General features: G+C 38.5%; 1 protein-coding gene across 1 annotated transcript; it reads right to left on the bottom strand.

Annotated features, from left to right (window-relative positions):
* Positions 1–23562, bottom strand: LOC104074511 (TBC1 domain family member 5-like). Its single transcript, XM_009574655.1, has 4 exons — positions 23544–23562; positions 7189–7268; positions 6294–6470; positions 1–379 (listed from the first exon to the last, which is right to left on the bottom strand). Exons 1-4 carry the CDS (start codon positions 23560–23562, stop codon positions 86–88), a joined length of 570 nt encoding a protein of 189 aa, XP_009572950.1. The 3' UTR covers positions 1–85.
* Between the last annotated feature and the right edge of the window lie 225 nt (positions 23563–23787).

Here is a 23787-nt window from a genome sequence, read left to right as displayed (position 1 = left end):
CCAAAGAACTATCCAGCCCGTGGAATCATAGGAATTTGAGCTGAGGTGTAACGACTGACCTTCCAAACTCTCCCAACCTGTTTCTTTAGATGTCTAGTGGGCTGACAATAGCAAAGTCAGAATCTTTGCTGTTATTACTACTGTCGTCGTCAGGGCTGGAGCTCAGGTTGCTGGAGGAGGCTGAAATGGAGCCCATCAGTGGGTCAGAGAATATCAAAGAAGAACGAGATGGAGCTTCTGGCTTCACTGCTGCCTCCTTGTGTGCGTGATGGGACTGCGCTGGCTCCGGGACAGCACTTCTACTTCCTTCCTCTTCTTTGGAAACCATAATATAGTCATCAGCGCTCTTGCTCTCACTAGCGCTTGAATCAGCTGTAGTCTGTGAGACAACGGCACAGAAAGGACTTAAAGTTAGTATCAGTTTTACCACTTAACGAGGTTTATGATGCATGTCAGTGATATGGGAATGGGATAAAGGAATAATCATTATCCAAAAGTAGCAATGCCCAAATCAAGAAGTAAAAAATAAAGTGGGTATTAACTTTGGATGAAATAATTTATTTGTTTTTACAAAAGCATAAAAGCTAACGCTCTAAAAATACATTATTTGGTATAGCAGCCTTACATGTTTTATATATAGTGCATCCATGTAGTGATCACAGCAGCTAGGCATCTAACACATACCTTACAGTCATGAAGGTTTTCAGTAATTATATTCTCACTGCTGTTAGTTTTCTGTAGTAATTCATGAAGTTGAGGAATTTTTTGCTGGTTTGCATGCACAATGGCATTTTGGAGCTTGTCAGGAGAATGGTTTGACACAAAATTTCCTAGTAAAACCCTGACCTGTGGAATTTGAGCTGTACATAGACCTGGTTTAGTGTGCACCACTCCAGGTTTGGCAGATCAGGGCTCCCAGGGCTTCTAGGCTTAGTGTCGTCGAGTATTTCCTAACTGTATCAGAAAACAAGGGTCCAGGAATTCCTCTTCTGTCTGGTTAGACCTTGGGAAAACGTGTGTCCCTGAGTACTCAGATAGTGGATCAAGACTACGCGTCAGTGTACCAGAAAACTCTCTACGAACTGGCAATCTTATATTCCAACTAGCCATATTCAGAAGAAATCTAGCTTTTCAACAGTTAGAGCTATACGTAATTAGAAGGGAAACTGCCATATACAGCAGAGTGGGATTTCTCACTTGTTGACAACCGGCAGCCTATTAGCTTGGTTGCAATCCAAATGGACAACACTTTGTTTTCTTCTGCAAGAGATGCATTCAATTCCTATCTAGCACTATGTTCCTCTGACAAGAATGTGACTGCTTTCCTAGTTGCTGTCACACAAATTTTTTCAGCGTAATAATGCAACCTGCCAAGCAGCCTGTGGGGACAAGCATCCTGAAGTGGTGTGATATTGAAACCAATACATTTGATTACTAATGCGAGACTGAGAAAAAGGAGAAGAAGTAGAGGGGCAGCTAGAGAAATGTGTATGTCAACGTGTGTGTCAACTACAAGCCCTTCAGCTGTGACTCTTTCACCAAACAAAAAAATGTAAATTCACTTTGGGGTAAAAGAGAGATTGTAGGTATATTAGAGAAAACAAGAAAGCACTAACAAAAAAGAACAACAGGAAGAATCGGAATGAGATAAAATTATCTCATTTCTCAGCACAGTATATAAAATTGGAGTATGGAGGTCATCACAAGTATCAGCAAGCCACAACTTGGAGTTACGGTATCCATGGCCTCCAGCAAAACTTATCTTGCTGAATTTATTATTACAGCTGAAAACAATTTTCCATTGCCCTGATTACTGATTACAGAGCAGAACTCTCTTGAAAGGGAACTGTAAAGTAGCTCAGGGAGCAAAACCCACCAGTGATTAAGAATGACTGTAATATGAAATGAGGGAGCTGGAAGTTTTTGGTTGTTATTTACATAGTTGTTCCAAATTGTTAAAAGTCCCAAGCAAGATAAATATCATCTGAATGTGCAAATATGTTCAAATACAGAATTGTGACCTGTTCCCTTCCAAAATTTATATAAATGAGGATTCAAATATCTCCCTTTGCAGTATATTTTTAAAACATCTTGTTTTTATAATTTATAATTTTTTGTGTGTTATCTAGATAGTATCTAGGTATAATAATACTGTATTACTATCTAGGTATAATAATATATAGTATTTTGTATTGCAACTAACCCATTTTAATAATTTCTCATTCATCTTAATTCCAGAGTATTGGTTACAATTTTAAAGGTCCCAGTGTAAGACAGTTGTCAAACTGATAGAAACGTACATCTATTATTTTTTGATACTCATTAATTTTCCTCAGATGACTTAATAAAATTCATACCAAACCGAGCAGATTGCTTTTAAAAATATCAACAACTATCCTGTGCTGAGTGCTACCAAAACTGATCTCAAGCTCCCTGATCCACGCAGAACCAGGGTAGTTCAAATGTCAACAACTTCAAGCACTTTCCATGAAGTTAAAAATGAACAGATCTATCCTACAAGGAGGGATACTTCACTATTTAAGCACTTCTGAGCTGAGACATCATTTGTTATTAATTAGCCTTTTGCTTTCATCTGGTCTGTTTGAAATGCTGTCCTCATGAGCTGTCAGTCAATCGGCTGCCATCCCCAGGGGGCCGAGGACACCGGCAGCGCACAACCCTGGCTCTGCTCCACCAACGTGTTAGTAGTCGCCCGATTTTGTAGCACCCAGTGCAGCCGCAAGACAGGGCCAGGTGAGTTTTTCTGGGAGCTCCAAATGCCATGTTCAAAATTTCAGCACCTCATCTCCCCCCCACCCCCAGACAACAGAAATATATGTTCCTTTGAACAATCACCGTTGCATAATTCACCTGGCTTCTTTCCACACCTCTATTTAAAAGCTCTCAGGGAATGCAGTACAGTCTCATTTTGCAAAATTATACACTTCATTATTCCAAGCTATCAAGATCACGCTATTTCAGTCCTCGCAGCCCTCGCATCCGAGATGGCTCCACCTTGCGTAGGGCGACACAGATGTTACCTAGTGACACACTTGCCCAGTGAGATCGGTATTTTCCTCGCTGGCACCCCCAAGGATGATAACGGGGTGTCTTCCTCTTGGCAGTGAGCCCCAGCAAGGGCCCTCTCTCATAAACACTTTGTGCTGGTGTTGCAATTTCCTAAATTCTGCTTCCAAAAATGTGTTCTTGAGCAGTTAAAAAAAGCATCCTGCCCTTTAATGAAGGGAAAGGAAAGAAAACTACTCACCCCAGTTTCTTGTTGATCCATGTTGTGCTTTGCAACGCGACTTTTCATTCTACCCACATTTTTTGGTTCAGTTAAAGAGACCTATAGCTCACTGAAGTATCAGAGAAGCAGCAAAGCATAGATACTGACTCCAAAATGCTATAAAGGGCCTCTTCCCGTAAATGTTTGCCTATCCCTGGTATACATTGGTATTTTGGTACTGATATTTCCAGAGGTAAAATACCTCCTCCCTTCTTCTTCTGCCTGTTTCTGTTTCAGGAAACTCATGCTGACGTGAACCATGTTTTCTCCCATCTGCTGCCACTACTGAATAAATGAAAAATGACAGAATTATACTTCCAGTAGCTTTGAAAGTTAACAACCTTACGCCCGTTGCCATATGGCTTCTCCAAACATTTTTTCCTGACGAATATCAGCTACTAGGACCAGGCTTATTTCAATTGCCTTCATACTGTGAATGAGTTACAATTCAAGAAAGCTTAGAAGAACAGCAGCTCATTTTGCCTCCTTCTTTGAACAGAGATAAAGGCAAGATAATGTGTTAATTATCATTCATTATTTAGCAACAGAAGCCTTCTGTTTGTCAACTGCACGCTGCTACCAAAGCCAAACATTCAAAAAAATGCTCTATTTCTTTGAGCCTTCATCTTAATTTTTTTTCATTTTTAATTTTGCAGCTTTCCTTTCCAAAGAAAGGCTGTATCCTTATCCTCACTTTCCAGAAAGGGATTTTGAGGCAAAAAAGAGGAAGAGCACTTTTAAAAAAAAGGAAGATGATAAATAATTTATACTTATATAACAACCAAGCACAAAAGACCAGATTTTAATCTCAATTACACGATAGCTACACCTGTAACTTTTCCAGCTGTCCTAGAAAACATCCCTACAATTCCACCAGAGAAAAATCTCTGATTTTCTGTGACAGTATAAGTCACATCAAACAGAATTACATGCATTACCAAAGTCACAGAAAATGTAAATGCAGTAAAATTTATTTAGCAAGAAATGAATTAAATGGTCTAGAAGCGGTTGGAATTTTTTATCCCCCTGCAGCTCTAAGTAAATACTCCTGGCTTGACCCAGGGCATCAGTGCAGCCCATTTTCTTCAGGAGAGCTAAAAGCTTAGGCTGTGGCCCAGTTTGGGCCAACAATTGACCCCATCAATTAACAGTCGAATGTCATAGCCCACTAAATTCAGTAGTTTTATTTTCCCGTGTTTTATTAAAAGGGGTCCAAAGCTCTCCTCTTTTTGGTTGATTTTAGACACCGTGGTTAAAGACGATGGGCTTGGAAACAGCACAGACTGTCGGGGTACTAACAGTCCTCCTGGACTGCTGTTTCTAACCCTAATCTTTTCTTTTTCTTTCTGTCGTAGGGGCTGCTGCTCATTATCACAATTGGAACTTCCAGAACATAGGAGGAGAGGAGGCTAATCCGTATGAATGTATTGCACCTCCAAACGTAGACCATACAGTGCTGAAGCCTCATTAATGCTCTGCAGGAGCTCATCTTGTACAACCGCTACTCACGTTGCTCATAGTTGGCTTACTAGCAGCCTCATGGAGTACATGGAAATTGTGGGACCCACGGACACCTCTCAGCTCCTGTGGCTGGATGTATAATTTGACTACACACTGGGGTGAGACCTCATTACGCATCACCCTGCAAATTTCCATTGGGAAGAAACCTGCGCAGACCAGGCTTCACCTGTTCCACTCCCAATACTCAAAGTGCAACGCCCCAGTGCCTCCGCGCAGTGGCACACAGCTTAGACCAGCATCTGAGTAAGGGCTTCTCCAGCACCAGTAGGGCCTGCACACACTCATACAGCACATTGTTATCTTATATAGCATTCTACCTTCCAGTTTCTATAATAAATCCAAGTAAAAATAGTCCAAAAAAGTAGTATTTGCCATTTTGGCAAGAAAGCAAAAGATACTTTATATAAAATGCTGGGAGATAAAGGGCAAAAATAGGTCATTACATGAACACTCCAATATGCTACATCAGTTTAACCTATGCCTTTATTACAGCAGAAAGTAGTGACTGTAATGACAACAGCTAAAGAAGCAATGAAAGCTTTCTAGCAAAGCTTTGCTCTTTGAACCTGCTGTTACTAAGTAAAAAAACCCACAATCTCAGTATCGCTTCTAATACTGAAATACAATTAAATATGATTTTTAACATAGAGTGTGCTAACGCAAGGGGATTGTGTGTAATAAATCAAAACAACCCTGTGTCATTATTTGAAAATGAATAAATATTTCCTCTAGTTCCTAATTAAATTTGTCAAGATTAAAATGATTGCAGACTCAGTTAGACTCCGAGGTGATAGTGCTACCACTGGATTTACGAGTGTGAGTATCAGTATCGGGGTGGCAGACTTAACTTCAGAACTCTAATATTGAAAATGTTATAGACGTGTGCATATACAAAAGTACTTCTTTTTAAGATCACATTTGAGTCAGACTGAGTCTTAGACAGAGAGAGACCTTCTAACACGAAAGGAAAATACCTCTTTCTGTGTGTGAACTTGTTCTGTGACTGTACGCTTTGTATGTGAAAACATTGTTTACTGATTCAAGGAGAAAGTCAATACAATGGAGTAGAAGGCAAAAGCAACCTCCCCCCTACTTCCTTTTTGGCACTGGCCGTGGATACACTGCAATGCAGATAATCAGCTCTTACATAATGGGATTCTGGAGGACAAGGACAATGAGAATAATCAATTGATATGGGAACATTTACCTCCAGTTTTTACACGTTTTTGTAGGAAATTAATCTGTGACTCTGTGACTCAGCAATCTGAAAGAAGAACTCCCCAACCACTACGTAACACTTAGACTTTAGTATCTGTGTGTAGAGCATAATAAAAATCATTGATGGGGCTAAGACGGTAGCTAGAGAGAAACTTTTAACCAATGCTGGTGTGTTCCCATATAATGTCTGGACATGCTAAAGGAAGTCTCCAAATAATATCAGACTAATTCCATCAATGACCTGTTTGAGATATTTTGATCTTACCTGTCGTCCTGAGATGAACTGTTGTTTTGTCATGACAGGTCCCTTTAGGACATCACCTGTCCCCTTGTTCTGACTGTTGGAACAGTAATGATCATCCGCTATCGTGATTTGCTCATTTTCTTCAGCTTCCAGCTGGCTCTGGTTGAAACGCAGGGAACCTTTCAGGATGTCCTTGATCTGTTGTTGAATGGGAGGTGATAGAATGTAGGTTAGAAATTTGGAGGAATTCTAAATTTTCTAAAGCTCTGTGCAGCATGCTTTCATACACCATTTCCCCAAAATATTTGCTTTGAAGAGATAGGGAGGAAGTAAATGTTCATATCTATATTGGCTAAAGATATAAGTATCAGTGAAATGTGATTGTATCAGAGTCTGGAAAACAAGTATCCAAAAAATCTAAAGAGAAACTGTTAAGATTATTCCCTACCTCGTTATAGATTTAACATATGTCACATCGTTCCTGATAAAAAGTATTTTGAGGGAGTGGAGGACAGTATAATCAGAGCTACAGATGCTCAGCAGCATTCTCATTTTATGTACTTATTTTTTTTTCTTTTAATGCAATGACATTCAAGTGTCGTCACGTGCCTGTTGCCTAGCATGTACATTTTACATTAAGAAAAATGATGGTGTGGCTTAAGAACTTGGTGTCTTACCGCCTCAGTTCTGGTTTGAGGCCTCCAGAACTATTCAGGGAGCAAATACCGTGCAAGTCATTTGAACTCTTTATAGCTGAGTTTTAAAATAAAAGTACGCTGCAATGCTTGATGCATTAGTATTAGTAAAACAGCTACAAGACAAAAGCAGTATACAAAAGGAATAAAAAAGGAGGAAAAAAAGAAAGGATTAATAGCACTGAAGGATACAAGAAAGTTAAGTTAAGCAATAATTATACCTGCTTCAAACCAGCCAAGGAAACCAGAATTTCATCTTCTTTTTCCAAGTGTTCTTGTAATATGACTTCCTGAATATTTCCTGCAACGTCAAAAGAAAAGAAAGGTAAAGAGAGAATATTCTCTGAGTAATCTCTAACGTGCTGCCAACTCACTGCTGACTTACACTCTCACAACAAAATCCTGTGACCTGCAAACACAATTTCGCACACAGACCTAGAGCCTGACAACCTTATTAGCTGTGGAGGTGAGGCCAGCCCAAGCCTGGCACGGCTGCCAGGAGGCCTCCAGCAACGCTGTGCTGCTGCGGGACTTCTGCTGCCCCAGTGCACCAATGGACTCAGGCTACTACTGGCCCCTAGAAGAAAACATCGGCCTCTGCGTCTAACAGAGTTACACACATCTTTGAGCCTGCAAATGCTTTGGAAAGCACTCAAGAACATTCACAGGAATCTACTGCAGCTTGCAGAAAGGGTTAGGGTAGGAGCTCAGCAATCTTCATCTCGATCCTGTGGCCACTGCAAATGCTAGAACGCTCTTCTTTATAAAAAGACTGAAAGTTTCGTTCCCTTTCCAATCCCTTCTTTTAGGTAAAAGACCCAGGGCTGAGCAAAATTTATTTGACAGAAAGAGCAGTGCAGTACCGTCACTTCAGAAGACACCTGCCTTCCGTACCTACAGTGCTGTCCTCCAAGGGTGTATTTCAACAATCTGGTATAAGGTGTTTGCAGGAGTCAGGGCTGGAGGCTGGCTAACACACCGGCGCTGGAGCTGTGGTGGTCTTCCCTGCGTCAGGGAAATCCCAGGCAATGCTGCAGTCCAAACCAGCTCTGAGAAACTATAGGTTCAATAGCTCTGCAAGCTATGTCAGGTCCTTCTCCAGCCTCCTAGCTCCTACCTTCCTCCTCAGTTCTTTAAGAAAGCAGCAACGATTCCTAGTGACAGGTTCACAGAATGAGATGGTGTCTGTCAACCGACACAACTTTTGTGTCACTCCTGTCCTACATAGACAGAGCTGAGCCCAAATCCCTCAGTGACAGTCATTTGGGAACAACGCTTGGCTGCTCATGAGTATCTGTACCCCAGATGCTTCACAATTAGAGCTTTGTACCACTAATCCACACCTGCATTGCATTTGTTTATCTTTAAAAACATCCTACATGTTCAGGGCCAGAACCAGTGAAGAGCCAAAACTGTTGTCACAGATTATGCTGACAAGGATGAATATGGTGACACTGCCAACTTTAGCACAACATGAAGTTTCAAGTAAAAGCATTGAGCAATTTGGTGTAAGTTTTGTGTTTACAGAATAAATAGTAAAAAAATGAGATGTGGGAGTCTGTACAAGAAGAAAGATTAAAAGCAGAGAGGTGGATTTAAAACCCACATATAAACATAGAAGTTTGAAATTGTGTGGGGGCCAGAAATCAGTAAAGGACGTAAATGAAGAATGGAAAGGGCAAAGAGGAGAAAGGATCCAAGCCGAAGCACTAAATGAACCACTAAAAAAGCAATCTGAAAAGTAGAAGATGTGAAAGAGGCTAGAGCCACGAAAGGCAATAGATGACAAGAGTCCATGAAAGGTGGTGTGATCAAGGTCAAGAGCAACAGTGGGGGTAGGATAACTCAGCTTTGCGTTAGCAGCCTATCTGAACAAGGGGATCCATGTTTACATGATTTAGCACCCATTATTTACCATATTACAGTGGCAGTGTCCTACAGCAATGAAGTCAAACATAGTACAATTGAACAATGTCTAGCGTAAATCTTGTATCAGAAAGACACTGCATTATGAAGGTTAGAAATAATATAAAACTAGATCTTTCCACAAATATGTAGGATCATGATTTGGGAGAAAGCATAATTAATTCAACATTTTACTTGCTTTTTTATATTTTATATCTCAATTGTCTAGTCTCTCAATTTGGTAAATAAAAGATATTAATATTCACTTATAAAATAATACTTTTGATCCTGATTTCCACTGTTTAACAAACAATGCATGATTTCCTACTTTTAAAAGGCTCCAAACTTGAAACATCAGAAGTCCAAAGTCTTCATAGGCAGGAAAGCAATGCTTAATCACAGCCTGAATCGCTGAATTCAACTGTCTCTTCCATTTTACAGCATTAGAAAGAAAAGCATTTCTATAGTGTTTGATCCCCACATAAATTAAACCCATACATTAAAAAACCAAGGTATGCATACTGACTAAGAAAATAATTCAAAACAAACCTCCAACCTGCTCAAATCAGATCAAATGAGGGAAAACTAAAAAATCAGGAAAATCAGAGCGAGACAACAAAATCTGAACGGCATTCCACATGATGTGGAAATAATGTACTATTATTTCTGTTCTTTAGAGATGTTTTATAAGACAGTATTAAAAAAAAATGGAAAAGAATCTATCATTGCCACAAATCCAGCTGTAACTGCGTTTGAAGAGCCAGTACATTGAGAAATTTCTAAGAACTTATGAATAGAACAATGATAGTTAGCCAGCAGGAAAAATTAATAAAAATGTTCATATCATCACATATTTACTGTAGCAAGATTAATACCAGATTTTAATATTAGTTTCAGAGAAAAAAAGATTAAGAGAGAAAAGGTTGAAAATATAGCAAAATTTTCTAATACTGAACTGTTGAATTTTTCACATTTTTCCTTCAATTTGCAGTGTCTTTAAAGTACAGTATGACATATGTGTTGGCTACAGAGGGTCTATTATTTTTAATCAGTTAAAATCACTAAAATGTATTTTTGAAAAATTTCCACTCGGAGTTTGCTCTAAGACACAATTTTAGACTCAAAGAGCACACTTCCACTTAACCCAGAAAAATGCCCCAAGATGCAAATCACTGTAATCAGCCACTCTACCCCCCAATAAGTAACAGTTGTGACACAAGGTCATAAATTGGGATGTCCTTCTCTAGTACAATGAAGGAGAATGAAGATTTCCCTGTGGAATTGGCAATGGATCTTTCTTCTTCTAAATATGCCCTTGAACTGCACGTGGCTTCTAACCTACTACCCTCATCCCTTTTGACTGCAGAGTTTATTATCCACCAAATAAGTGGTAAGTATGGAATCCAAATTTATCAGTCCTCATTCTTTTTCCCTGGCTAATGAGTAGAGAGGCATTAAAAAAAAAAATTCCTTAGACAGGAGAAGCATTCGGGCAATGTGACTTTGGATGAGTGCCTCCTCGATCGCATCTTTGCTTCGCAATCCATGTGGACTTGAAGCAGAGGTGGGAAGAAGAGGAGGGATGGCAAGCGACTCGGTACATACCTCTGCAGCTGCACTACCACGATCGGCTGTGCCAGGGCTCAGCAGCCCTTCCCTGAGGGACTTTCATCCAAGCCTCTTCCCACTGCTGGGGGGACCTCACAGGGCAGTCAGTTGCTGAGATGAACTGGGAAACTAAGCTCTCAAGCGCAGACAAAAGCTTTTTATTTTACCCTTCTGTATCTCAAAAGATACCCTTATAATTGTAAATACTTTTAAAAACACTAACTCTGTTAAGAGTGCTAGGAAGCATGATACTGGATAAGATATTGCTCAGCTGAAGAACTTTTACATTAAGCATTTAATTGTTCTTCCTTCACAGGAGATGTTACTTACAGGAGATATTTTGAGAGAAGTGCTTTGTGTATATAAATGAATTGGCCATATATTGATTTTTTTTCCTTATCTGATGCTCTAGATCAGTACCTCACAGCTTTAATGGATATATTTTTATAAAACAATAAACATCTTTTTGAAATGCAGATATCAATTAGGAACTGAAAACACCTTCCTACCTATAAAACAAACATTGATACAATGAATCAAAAAAATTAATTGTGTGATTTCTACATTATTCAAAATCCAGTCCAGTTTGAGTTTATGCTATAAATATCTATCTTAAAAAAATCCTATGGTACTTAGGAGACTAAGGCTAAGGTCAAATATTTCTGGCTACTTTTTTTTGTTTTTTTTTTTTTTTTCTTTCATCAAGATTCCATTTAGCTGATGCCAAATGCTTTCTGCAGAAAAAGAAAATATTTCTGTTTCAGTGAATTTCTTACCAGAGGAAAACAAAAGGTGAATTTTGCAACCTGTCACCTGATGGTTGGAGCACTGCTGTGAGATGTAGGAGATCCCAGACAGCCATCACATGATTCTGGATTTGTTTCAGCAGAATACTAACAAACCTCTAACTTTCACAAAATGAACTGTCATACCGTAAATGTACTCTTGACTAAGCCTCAGAAATACTGGAGCTGTAAAACCAGTTGTTCTCTTCAGAAGTCAGCAACATTATCCACTATTATGGCTGCCCTCAAACAAGACTCACAACCCAAGCGATGTCTTTTATATAACTGACTAGAATTAATTTTGGGTACTTATTGTCAATGAGCAGATTCATTTAAGTTTGATAGATACTAGATCATAAATCAATAACTACTTTCTCAGTGAGACTGTGATCAGCTGCCTTGATATACTTTAAAACCAACTGTAACTACAAAGGAATAACATGCAAATGATTGCATTCTTGTTCTTCGTTCCTAAAAAATATAGAAAGACAATATAGCACGTAGTGATTTGGGTAGCAACAGGCTAGTTTAAACAGCTAAGAATTAAGATGAAATGTATTTTTCATTTCTTGCTCTTACAGTTATCCCAAACTGTAAATAAGTTCACATGCAAACTCACCATAGAAGTATTTTTTAAAAAATCAAGTTTTCTATTTCCTCTCCCTAACTTAATTTCTAAAATTTAAACTGAAGACATGCTATCATCCTCTGTACAGAGATGAAAGAGGAAAATAATCCACAGCAGCTCCTAGCAGGAAAATTAGAGAAGGCTTATGCTCTTTGATGACTGAACTGCTACATATTGCATGATGGTGTGTGCAGTCACTGCTGAGTTCCCCAGCCAGGGAAAGGGGCTGTTCGAAACTTTCCTCTCTGAATGTGGAAAAGCTGTTAGGCTTGGCCTAATTAATTTAGAGGCTTATTAAGTAAACCAACTTTCACTGAAAATTTTGCATGCATTCAATACCGATTCTGCAAGAAATGAGTGGGAAAACTAGTCTGTCGTAGACAAGGTCCTCTCGGGCATCCCTTCATGCCTGTCCATCTGGACCTCTGCCCTTCCACCAGAGAAGCGGGAGATAGGCAGGGCTACAGCCCTGCGGGATAAAGGCACAACGCGGACTTAACTTTATACTGACACAAAATCAGATGGCAGTGGAGAAAACTGAACCCGGGAATAACTTCAATGTCCTTGCTCTCTTAGGCTCTTTGTTTTCTCCTGTACCGCTGTCTTTTTGCAGTGCATCTCTCTCCTCATGATTTCTATTTTTAGGTCTCTGTGGGGCCTTCCCAGGAAGATGACTCCTGCTGAGAGGAGCTAACCCGAAATAGCTGCAAGCTCTATTATGAATGCTGCCTTTCTACTACTAGTTCCTGATCAATGACTTGTGAACAATCGACTGTGCCAGAATCATGTTAAATTGACTTTTTTCACCCTTGCTTTCCATTACTGAGAAGACAGCTCAAACTCCGAACGCAAAAGTACCTTCTCATTGCCAAGGTAGGCAGCAGCAGGGGGAGAACTGAGTGTATTACCTCACCTCCTTATTTTTCCAAAAAAGGAGAGCAAAAAGATTCCCAGATTCCCATAGATGTCAAGGCACAGTCAACTCTCTGGACTCATATTCCAGTCCTTTTGCATGATCAGGGAATGAAATCAGGGTTTACAGAAAATGCTTCCAACATTTCCTGCACAGTACACTGGTGATAGCAAGACTGCTTTTTCACTAACATTGGAGGGCTGGAAGGATGGACTGGGAATTTAGTTTCTCATAATCAATTTTTGTCTCTTATCACAACAAATACTTCCTTCCTACCTCAACTTGATCGGACTTTGAGCAGCAAAACATGCTCTCTCCTTAAAACTGGACGTAATCTAGAACTTAACAGTGGTTTGTGGACTTTCTAGAAAGACTTCACTGTATGACATAGTGATATTGCGGTTTAACAATGCAGCTCAGGATGTTTCCAAATACCGCATTTTCTTTCCAGCATTAAAAATACAAATGAGAGGAGTTAAATTTCCTTCTCAAACAATAGAGTTTGCGATCTAAGTGTTGATGAAGGCAACACCACTAAGCAGCCTAACTTTCATTTCTCTATTTCATTGTGAATGTCAACTCTTATTGCAACAATTATGCATTATATTAAAAGCATCACTTAGCAACATTTGAGTGTTAAAGAATTTAAGGATCTTAAAAATCTGAAGTATTAAATTTTTTGTGAAGCATTGCATTCTTTAAAACATTTATTTTAATATAAATTATGTATTTATATAGTATATGCTTCTGATTCATGTGTCACGTGTGGAGCACCAACACTTTATCAATATTTAATGTGTGGTAATGCTTGTGACATCAGAGAAATACGTGGTAAAAAGTCACCAACCATCAACTCACAGCAATGCGCGGAATTACGTACAGAAAATGAGGTTGGTAGGGTCATGAAGTAATTTTGTCCATCCCTTGCTCAAAGGCAAGATCAACTCTTAACTATGAACTCTAATTTACACATGATAAGCAAATCATGCTTAATATATACCTTATGTCCAGGACAAGAGCGTATTCCCAGTCATCCTGTGCTTTCAAAGAGAATATAAAAGAGTACACTGTGCCTCCCATGGCAGGTGATCAGAGTGTGCTCTTCCTATCCAGAGCTAATTTTTTTGGAGAAATTTTGGCCCTGATGGTGATGATAGACTGTACCATCCCACACTCCTTACACGTACAGCGCTGACCACCGTTAAGACAAACGACACCGGTGTAGTAGTTATCGTTTCATGTGCTCCATATTCCCCCATCTGCATTCTGCTCACTAAAACTCTTTACCCATGACTGCAAACACCTACTTGGACCATCAGCCCGTGAGCACCTCCAAGCAACATATTTTTATTAAAGTTCAAAGTCAGTTTTTTTCTCTCTCTCCTCCTGCAGAATTGCTCTCGTTCTGTTGCTATTTACATTCACTAGAAATGGAAAAATTACTCTGGTGTGAAGTGACAAGCAAATGAGAATTCGTTCTGCGTAAGTGACAAACTTAATAGCCATAAGAAATTGAAACCTTTCCTAAGGGGAAACTATACATTTTCACTTCCTTACGATCTAAACAACTCCTTCATACTGCAATAGATTGCAGACATTACACCTTAAAATTGCTATGGTTGTGTAAAAGACAGTCATTGTAGATCATGTAGAGATTTTGAAAATGTAAGATTTTCTGCTTCTTGTATGGCTGAACTCATTAAAACTGTTTCTGATTTTACAAGCAGAATGATTTACTCAAATACCATTGTTGTAAATGCTACATAAAAACCTGGATAGATTGAGAGTTTTGAAAGCAGACATCCATAATGTCTGAAATTCCATTTAAAACATTCTTAAGGGATTTTCTATGATGCGTGTCATATTTAGAATAAATGACAACAAACTGAAAGCCATTTTTAAAGCTTTCTATGAGATCATTTTCTCCAGTATAGAATTATGATGTTATCTCAACCTGTGTTAATAAATACTTCAGAATATATCACTACATATCTTCCTTTAATTGATCATTGTTTAGAGTTTTCCTTATCTGTATGAAAAACACTGGTGCAGTTATTAGTTTCTACTGTGCTGTCAACCTAATTGCTTACAGTGAGGACCTATGGAAACAATTAAGCATACAAATTATTTCAGTCCGGTCAGCTTTAGTGTTTGACCTGTGTGGAGAAACTCATGTGATGTTAAAGCATTATGCATCTGGTTATTTCTTTAAGGGAACTACCCTGTTGCATTTTATGCTCTTTTCCACTGTAAAGACTTTATTATAAAAGGCTACTGTTGTACACTTTATTCTTGAAAGATTGAGGGTCAAAGAATGTACATTAACTCCTCAGACAACTCCTACATTTTGGATCAGGTACATCAACAATTTTCTGTGCTATGAAGCTGGTGAAATTGTGTGGCCATTCAGCAGAAAAGGATGTTGCAACTTATTTCAGGTTAAAATCTACAGAGTACCCGTGATTTAAGTCCTGGATAGTTTTTGTTTCTTCTGAGGTGAACTGAACATCAATGAAGACAATTGATACTGACACAGGAGATAATATATACATCCAATACATGTTACTAACGTAATTATTGTGGCTGCTGCGCAGTAAATAGTCTGTTTCGTACAGCTATTCTAACGTGGAAGAAAAGCTAAAGCTAAGTATGACTCTTTATTAGGAAAGAACATAGAGTTTGAAACAAGTGCTTTCAATTTTCAAGTAGTGTACACAAAGAACTTATGGATCCTGACTACAACTATAGGACTTTTCAGTTCTGTTTAAGGATGGAGGTTGATATATACAAAAACACTTACTTCAAGTGCCATCTCCAGGAGGCAGGGAAGAAGGAATGGGAGTGATTTATAAACCTCAATGTATCATTCAAACTATTTTGTGTTAATTACTCACATGTATTGTTTAACTTTTTTTTTTTGTAATTTTTTGAGACTTTTATGATTACCCTGTGGTTATTCCTTCATGTAAGAAATCTCAGTCTATTAACTATATTCTCTCTGTTCATTACAAACCTTTGTTTCTAACGTATAGCGTTTCTGTAACAGAAGAATATATTAGTGTCAAACGTGCCATGAGGAGATGGGGCAGTACTCCTACAATCAGTGTTAAGCTATTAAAGACTTTTTAAGTATCCACAAGTGCAACGTATCAGATATGCCCCTGCTCACCTGCTTGGTTACAATATAGCGATAACGATTTAAATTAAAGGTGGATCTTGAAGAATATAATAATAAGCAAAAAAGTGACTATGGTAAGGTTCAGCTATAATAACACCAAAGATCTTTATGGAAATAATGGGGAAATTAACAATTCAGTCATGCCAGAATTTAGCTTCTGCCAAGGTTTTATTCTTCTAAAGCTGACATCAGAAGAGAAATCACTGCCTAAGAGATGCTGGGAAGGAAAGGATGGATTGTCAGTGGCTGTCAGCAGCAGGGAGGTGTTCACCACATGAATGGAAGGAAGTAAGAAGCCGATGGAAGCAAACACTGTGACAGGAATTTGCTGAAACTTGCAGTGGAAGGTGTGAATTTAGGTAATAATGGGGTGCGTAAGCTTCATCATTTTAATCTCCTTTTCATCCAGACTGCAAGGATGAAAGGGTTTGTAGGTGCCTACCACAGTTGGACTTCCAGGATTGGCACAGTTGTTGTAGAAAGAAAGTAGCTCTCTATCAGCTGAACTGTGTGTTTTTGACCTTAAGAGTTACCCTCAAGGGACAAAAAGGTGGTTTAAATTCATGGGGCATGAAGAATTACACTTTTATTCTTCCTACATATATCATTAGCATGACCAGAAGCGAGAGTCTGAAAGTTATGCTATACAACAAATATTTGTTTCCCAGTAACCATTCCTGTATTCAGTTTAATAAATTTGTTAATGTTCTTTATTTATAAGCTGGTTTTATAGGTTATTTTATATCGTTATTCTTAACCAATGGGGCAATCTCTTTAGACTCACGGGGCTGTGTTTGATGTGGCCTTTTTTACTTATAGCATTTCTAATCACACTGGGTTTATAAACTATGGATTATTTTATTTATGTTCCAAGCATAAGAGAACTCATTTAATGCACTTACTACCTTAACAAATGATAAAGTATTTCACTTCAACCCAGGGCAGCAGAATAATTTGCATTTCATTTTATCCTTACAAAAATGTCATAACCTTTCATCTCATCACATGATACATAAAATAAGAATTCAGTTCTATCTTGCGTATATTTTAAAAGTACTGCATCCAGATCTATATTGGGCAATATATCAGCCCCTAAATAATGAGCAACTAAGTCAACTTTCTCCTCTCCCTCCCCCACTGCAAATGATCTTTATAATGAAAAGCATCCTTGTAAAAATTGCATTCACTGTTAAAGGAGATGGATGAAGTCAGCCTAATTAAGCCTTTGAAGGTGCTATTTATTTCACACAATAACTAAAATTATTTTTATTCCTGTATTTTTATATTTTTCCTTCCTTGTTCATGGTGTTTGCAATAGCCACAGTGAAAGGTGGCTTTGAACTGCGTTTAATGAATCTTCCAAATAATATTTGTCTGGGAGATGTCAGGCAGCGTAAGTGTAAGTGAATCTCACAACTGCCAGCATTGCCTGATGGCTGTGGCAGGGACACGTCCTCTGGTCCCATCCAAAGAGCTCTCAAAAGACTAGCTTTAATTTTTTTGTTACTGTGATGCCATAACTTTTGGGCATTTTGTAAATATGTACAGTTATCTACAGGCTACCTATGAAAGCCGAGAGCTGGCATGTCATTTCAGTGGCAGAATGCCAGTGGTGTTTAGAATGGGGGATGAAAACATCATCTTTCCACATTCCTTCCATAATCCACACTGGAGGGGCGGAGATGTACTGGAATACTGGTGAAGGACATAACAACATATTACAGGTAGCAGAAGTCACATTAGAAAATGCACAGTAAGGACAACCCGACCAGCCCTGTACCCAGGGTAGCTCAGAGAAGGATTTATTTGCTTGGGCTTAGCAGAGCCAGCATGGTTAAGCATAAACTTACTAGACGTGGGTCAGAGACGAGAGGTTTTTGTGATGTTGCCTCCAAGACAAGAAGGGATTTAAAAACCTGGATATTAAGCAACGTATTTCCGAGACCCACCTGAATGTCTCTCTGGCAGCTGGCTCAAGTTTTGCAGTACCAGTATGAAGATGAAGTTAATAAAACCAGGCAGACTTATGTTTCTTCTGTATAATTGGGTACCTTTGCACATGTTTCTAGGGTGTTGTGCAGAACCCTATGAGCTAACTCTTTGCAGAGCTGGTATGAGTCTGCAGGGCTTATTAAACTGAGTCTATGCTGTGAGAAAGCACCTAAGTTACTTCTGAATCTCAGCTAGCTGGGGAAGCAACCTTCTGCGTTTACATAATGCTGCCCTTAAGCAAAAGCAAGTGTGGAATGACCTTAGTTTCTCCACTTTCATAACCTGATAAATTGCCCATCAAAAAAGAATAGTTTCTATATAAAGATCCCCATATCCAAGTTAATACTGAATCAATGTTCCTTTAAATTGCCTCTTGTGAAAAGGACTTCCTGTACTACATGTGTAATTATTTGGTAAACTTTCACATACTTGGAGGTCTGAAACTATGTCTCCGTTGGAAACAAATGTAGGTTCTGCTGTCTCAGAGAACAGTGATGGATTGGTTCCCGTCCCTTATAAACAGACAACATTTTAAAATTCAGCACTTTTCTCTCTGGAACAAAACTGGCAAGCTCATGAACATCCCTCACAATCTCTCATATTAGTACTTGCCTATGGAGGATTGATACTTCTCCAGGGTTTTGATTTACTTTTTGTTAAGAGGCTGTGCTTTAATCCTGGGCCAGTGCTGACATCCTCCAAATCCTAAAGATTCCAGAAGAGCAGACCGTGTCAGATGGCAGAGTCATTAACTGGTGTCACTTGAACTGCCATTTAACAGCACTGCGTCGGCTTGAGCCTGGGACGTAATGAAGCTTTGCTCTTTGGACTCTCCAGATTGACTTCATGTTGAACTAACACCTCAAACCCAGTTCCATGTCAAATGTGAAGGACAAGTGAGGAGCCTTCCAGCAGATACAGTGGGGCCCTCTGAGTGATGTTTGGGTGCATGTCTCAAACAAATTACTCACCATCTGCTCTAAGACATCAGACAGAGGTCACATTTACCAGGGAAAATCTTCTTCTGAATGCACTTGCTAGCCTGATGCTTTTCTTTCCACATAGTGAAAGAAAGGAGGAAACAATCAAAATTCTTCAAGAAGTAAATAACATTATGACAGGTTATAATATTGTAATACTTAACTGGTATGTTACGGCTTTCTGAATCATTGAGCCTTGAGGTATTTATGTGCACTAACAGAAAAGTACCTCACAGAAAGAAAAATGCTGAAGAACATTACCGTATTACTGAATGCACCAGGGACAATATTATTTCCTGAAAAAGACCAGTGTATGTGAAAAAGTAACATCAAGAAAATGTATCTGTGATGATGCTGGAGCAGTAATAGCTATGGCAACTATATTTTTTCACTACCAGCTGAGTAACGTTCTGCATTTATATTGTGAACAAAGCTGCTTACAAGATTGGATGTATCTTCATTTCATTAATGGAAAAATTGAACACAGGATAACTTTTTTTTTTTGAAAGCTATGACAAGCTTGTGAAAAAGGGTGGGAACAGAAGTAAAATCTGCTTTCCTGTCTGCCCATTTTACGTATAAAAATTTCAATATTTGTGCTTGGAGGCATTAAAAGGAATACCACCTTAGCAGTTCTTCAGTGGTTAAGGGAAAGGGGGAAGAAAAGTAAAGCTCTTTCTAATGCAGAGCCCTAAGAAGAAGACGAAGATTACAGAATGACCTTCCTCCGTTTTCACAATCAAAAACCTATTTCTCATTTCTACACACAGCGCCAAGTAGTAATATTTCGGAACCATCATTCATTCCCATGGTAACATCCCCTGATATTACAAGCAGTTAATTATGTCATTGCTGTGTGGTACACTGTGTGGTTTATTTACGGAAGGAGATAAACATTTAATGAAAGCATCTTTAAATATATGAACAAAATAAAAACTGCCGTTCTATCCCTCTGGTCTTTCCTCATGCTCTATGCAAAGAAAATGCGGTATTAGCAGATATCTGCTGAAACCTACAGAAATACAATGCTCTTGGTGAAGAAATGTGATATCATTATATGGTAAAGAGAAGAATTCTGCCTGAGCTTTTAATTAAACAAAATTATTTTCTAAAAAGACATCATAAAAATACACCTGCTATATTTGGATTTGATCCAAATAGATTATAAATTACTAGGGATTCAAAACAGAATAGATTACTTCATGGTTATTTTGATCATTTCTGAGCTACAACACATGACATCTTTGTCACGACGTAACTGCCCCTGCCTGTCATCAGGATCCCCCTTGTAAGGGAAAGAACCTGAGAAAAGACAGCCAAAAAATTCTGAATCGTTTCACTGGAAACCGCAAAAAGAACATTCTATAATTGTTTGACATTCTGATTTATAGTGCTAATTAAATAATTCTGTGGTGAATGGTCACTGGGTATGCATTTTTATAAGCTTGAATTAATATTGTTTTGATAAGAAGTGACCTGCAAATATAATGCAGTCAATACAGGAAAAAGAATATTGCTTGAGTAACAGAGTCTGAAAAAAACTGTTTAAAACGTCAATCTAAAAAAATGTGTTTTTTTTAAAAATAAGAACCTTAAACTTTATCAAATTTAAAAAGCACACCTTAGACTAAAAAATGGACTTATTGATAATTCTTAAAAATGTTGTCTAACTCTTTGTTAAAGGAATTAGTTCTGGAAGGCTCCTCAAATTTTATATATCTATATGTTTTTACCAATAATTTAGATAACTACTAAATGTATGATGTCTAAGTCTGCAGTTAGAGTGGTTGAAGAAAACAGAGCACACTGCAGAGTTACTTGAATTATTCAGCTAAAAAGCCGAATGACAAGAAGTGAATTTTAATATAATCAAATGGAAGGAACACATACGGAAATAAACATTTCCTGATTATTCCTACAGGATAAAATCCTCTGTTTAGAAAGCTGTGATTCACCAAATTTTAAAGGTCGTAATGGATTATCACCTCAACCTATCACTGTATCAAAGAGCACTAATGTGATGCTGCATTAAAAATGTTTAAGAGGAATGCCACATAAGAGGAGAGGGATGACCTTCCTTTTGCTAAGTAACCACTTTGCTGAGCCCACTGCTGGTACAGCATATCCTGATCTGATTAACCCACTTCAAAGGGCGTATGAAAACCCTGAAGAATTGGAAGAAAGATCACAAAAATGATTGGGTCTAAAAAGCAACCCACATAAAATGAATCTTAAAGTCTCCTACCTAGCAAAGACAGTGTTGAGAGATTACTTAATCACTGCACATAGGTTAAGTTGAATGAGGATTTTCAACCTTGCTATCAAGAATGCTACAAGAGCCAAAAGCTAGGTGATGAAGTTAGAAAAATTCAACCTCACAGGAAGAAGTAATATCCTTGAAATTAAATGTCCCGACAGATTACAAAAGGAGTGATATAACTTATCATTATTTGCTCTGTGGTCTCTGAAATGAAGCAATTTTCATGGCTAAGAGATACCTGTGGGAGAATCAGACCAGATGCAGTAGCAGCCCTTGCTAACTTTTCCCTTAACCCAGAAATGACCAGATATGCTGTGAGTTTTGTTTTGCTGCCATTCCCTGAAGCCCCAAGCAGTGGATGGACGCTAGAGATAATCCTCAGGGGGTGTTCTGTGATGCTATAGAGAATCCATTTTCTTGGACAGCCTGCTGGCATGTGCTGCTCAGATTACTGGGATGAATGTGATGGACAGATTTCAGGTCAGAAGGAATTTTGCACAGGTCAGACCAGCAAGAATCCTGGTGGTTTTTTTCCTGCCTTCCCATGGATCGTCTGCTGGCTGATTTGGGGATACCTAGCCTTATCAGTTTGCTACAAGTGCAGAAGCTGTGAAGGTTAGTGTTATCTCAGTCTCTCTTGTGCTTTGTTTATCGTGTGTAACTGTTAATCTCTACAGGATTTAAATGCATTAGTGTAACCCAAATTTACAAAGTCAATAGCCCATGATGCTGACAAGACGTGGGGGAATATTGTGAAGACGTATAGGGAGAGGGACTTAGAAGAAACTGGGCTGGAAGGCTCTGAGAGCGCTGGAGGGGTGCCATGATGCACCCTGTGCACCCCCGCAGCCACAGCTGTATAGGGGTGGCTTTCCTTGCCCTGCAAGGGTAACAAATGGCTCCACGATGTTCTTGGGAGACTACTGGCTCCAAATGCTTTTGTTTCTAATATATTTGGGAGTAAAGAGTTTAACACCCGGGTATTATCACAAATCTTTTGCTTTCATTTCATGGACCCAGTGCCGAAAACCAGACTACTTCAGGTACCTTTGGTTTTATTCTGATCTCTAGTCTAGAGCAGTTGCTGGGGAAATGCTTGTACTTCAACTGATATCCCTGCTAAACACTCCTAGCCTTCTTCCCTAAGGGAAAGAAACTTCAGCTTTTCTTCTTGACATAGTAATCTTTCCCCCATCATTTCGCTAGCTAATAATTTATCCTTGCACTTGCTTCTAGTCACATCATTGCTCATGCACCCTCACAGAAGCCATACAAAACATCAGACTAAAGCTGTTGGTGTTAGAGGTTTACACTTGGCTTTTGAAGGCTGTGATTTCAAACTTTCAAATAACACAGTATTTATAGATTTTCCTAGGCTCATAACAGTGGCTACCAAAACACTCACATAAAAGAAAATGAAAATACAAGTATAATATGGCTTTCACATCTGTTCTTTTTGACCTGGCAAACTTAGGTATCATATACTTAGTTCTACCCATTGAAATATTCAATTTTAATCTATTTTGCTTAGATGTTGCAGGCTATAAATAAACCTTAAAATTATTGCAATTGTGCCCTGATTTCTTAACAACAGTGCTTTTTCACATAACTAAATATACTAACTTTTGGAGTTCAGTTCAACACAGTTTAAAAATGCTGCTTTTATCAAAGCATAGCTAAGCATATTTACACCTGAATTGATTGAAGCTTTTTATTTTCTCTGATTTGCCTTAGCAGTATATAAGCCAAATTTTAGATTGGAGTCTTTGTTGATTCTGTTCCCAGTGTATTGACTTCTATCTTACTATATTTCTCCTGGTCTGAGCAAAATATTACAAATTAGCCAGCCTATAGTAACACATTTTTACATACTGAAGGTGACCAGCATAGATTGTGAGGATGGTACATTTAATGACAGCATATGAATTTTATACAACTATCACTGCACACATCAAGTATCACTCTGAGACTGTTGAACTGCAAACGGGCTTAAAAAGTGTAAGCTCACATGCTGTGAGCTCCAGCATGTCTCTTACAATACAAGAAATCTTAGGAACAGACAAAATGCCAAAATCCGTGCCAAAATGCCTCCACTTTTTTTTTTAGAATCATCAGTGGCTATCATACTCCCAAGTTCAAAAGTATGACAGTACAAAGATACAATGGTTGGCAGCATCTGATAGAACAACTGCGTACATCAATTCAATCTTCTTCATGGCTTATAAAATAATATGCGCTGTACTACATAAATATTATTTTAGTTCTAACACAAACATGAAAAGAGCCTTCACAAAGATTTACAGGTTAATACAGGGTACTGCACTTACCAAGATGTGTGTTCATCATCTTCGCACAATATTTGCACATGGCTTCCAAGTCGTTTAGTTGTCCTTGTAGGAATGAAATCTGGGCCTCTAATTCCTCCTCCTACAATTAAGAGATTATGAGCATTAAAATCCCCCAACTTTCAATAATACACAGTAAAAGTGGTAAGCTAACCCTTGACATGCTTAGACATCTTCTAATTTTTCCTATTCCTTTGTCCTTGAGAAAATTTTTGAAATAAAGAGA

The sequence above is a fragment of the Fulmarus glacialis genome, unplaced genomic scaffold (genome assembly GCF_000690835.1).
Source record: "Fulmarus glacialis isolate BGI_N327 unplaced genomic scaffold, ASM69083v1 scaffold7553, whole genome shotgun sequence".
NCBI lineage: Eukaryota > Metazoa > Chordata > Aves > Procellariiformes > Procellariidae > Fulmarus > Fulmarus glacialis.
The sequence above is the reverse complement of the archived record's forward strand: the minus strand, read 5'-3'. Positions and strand labels throughout refer to the sequence as shown.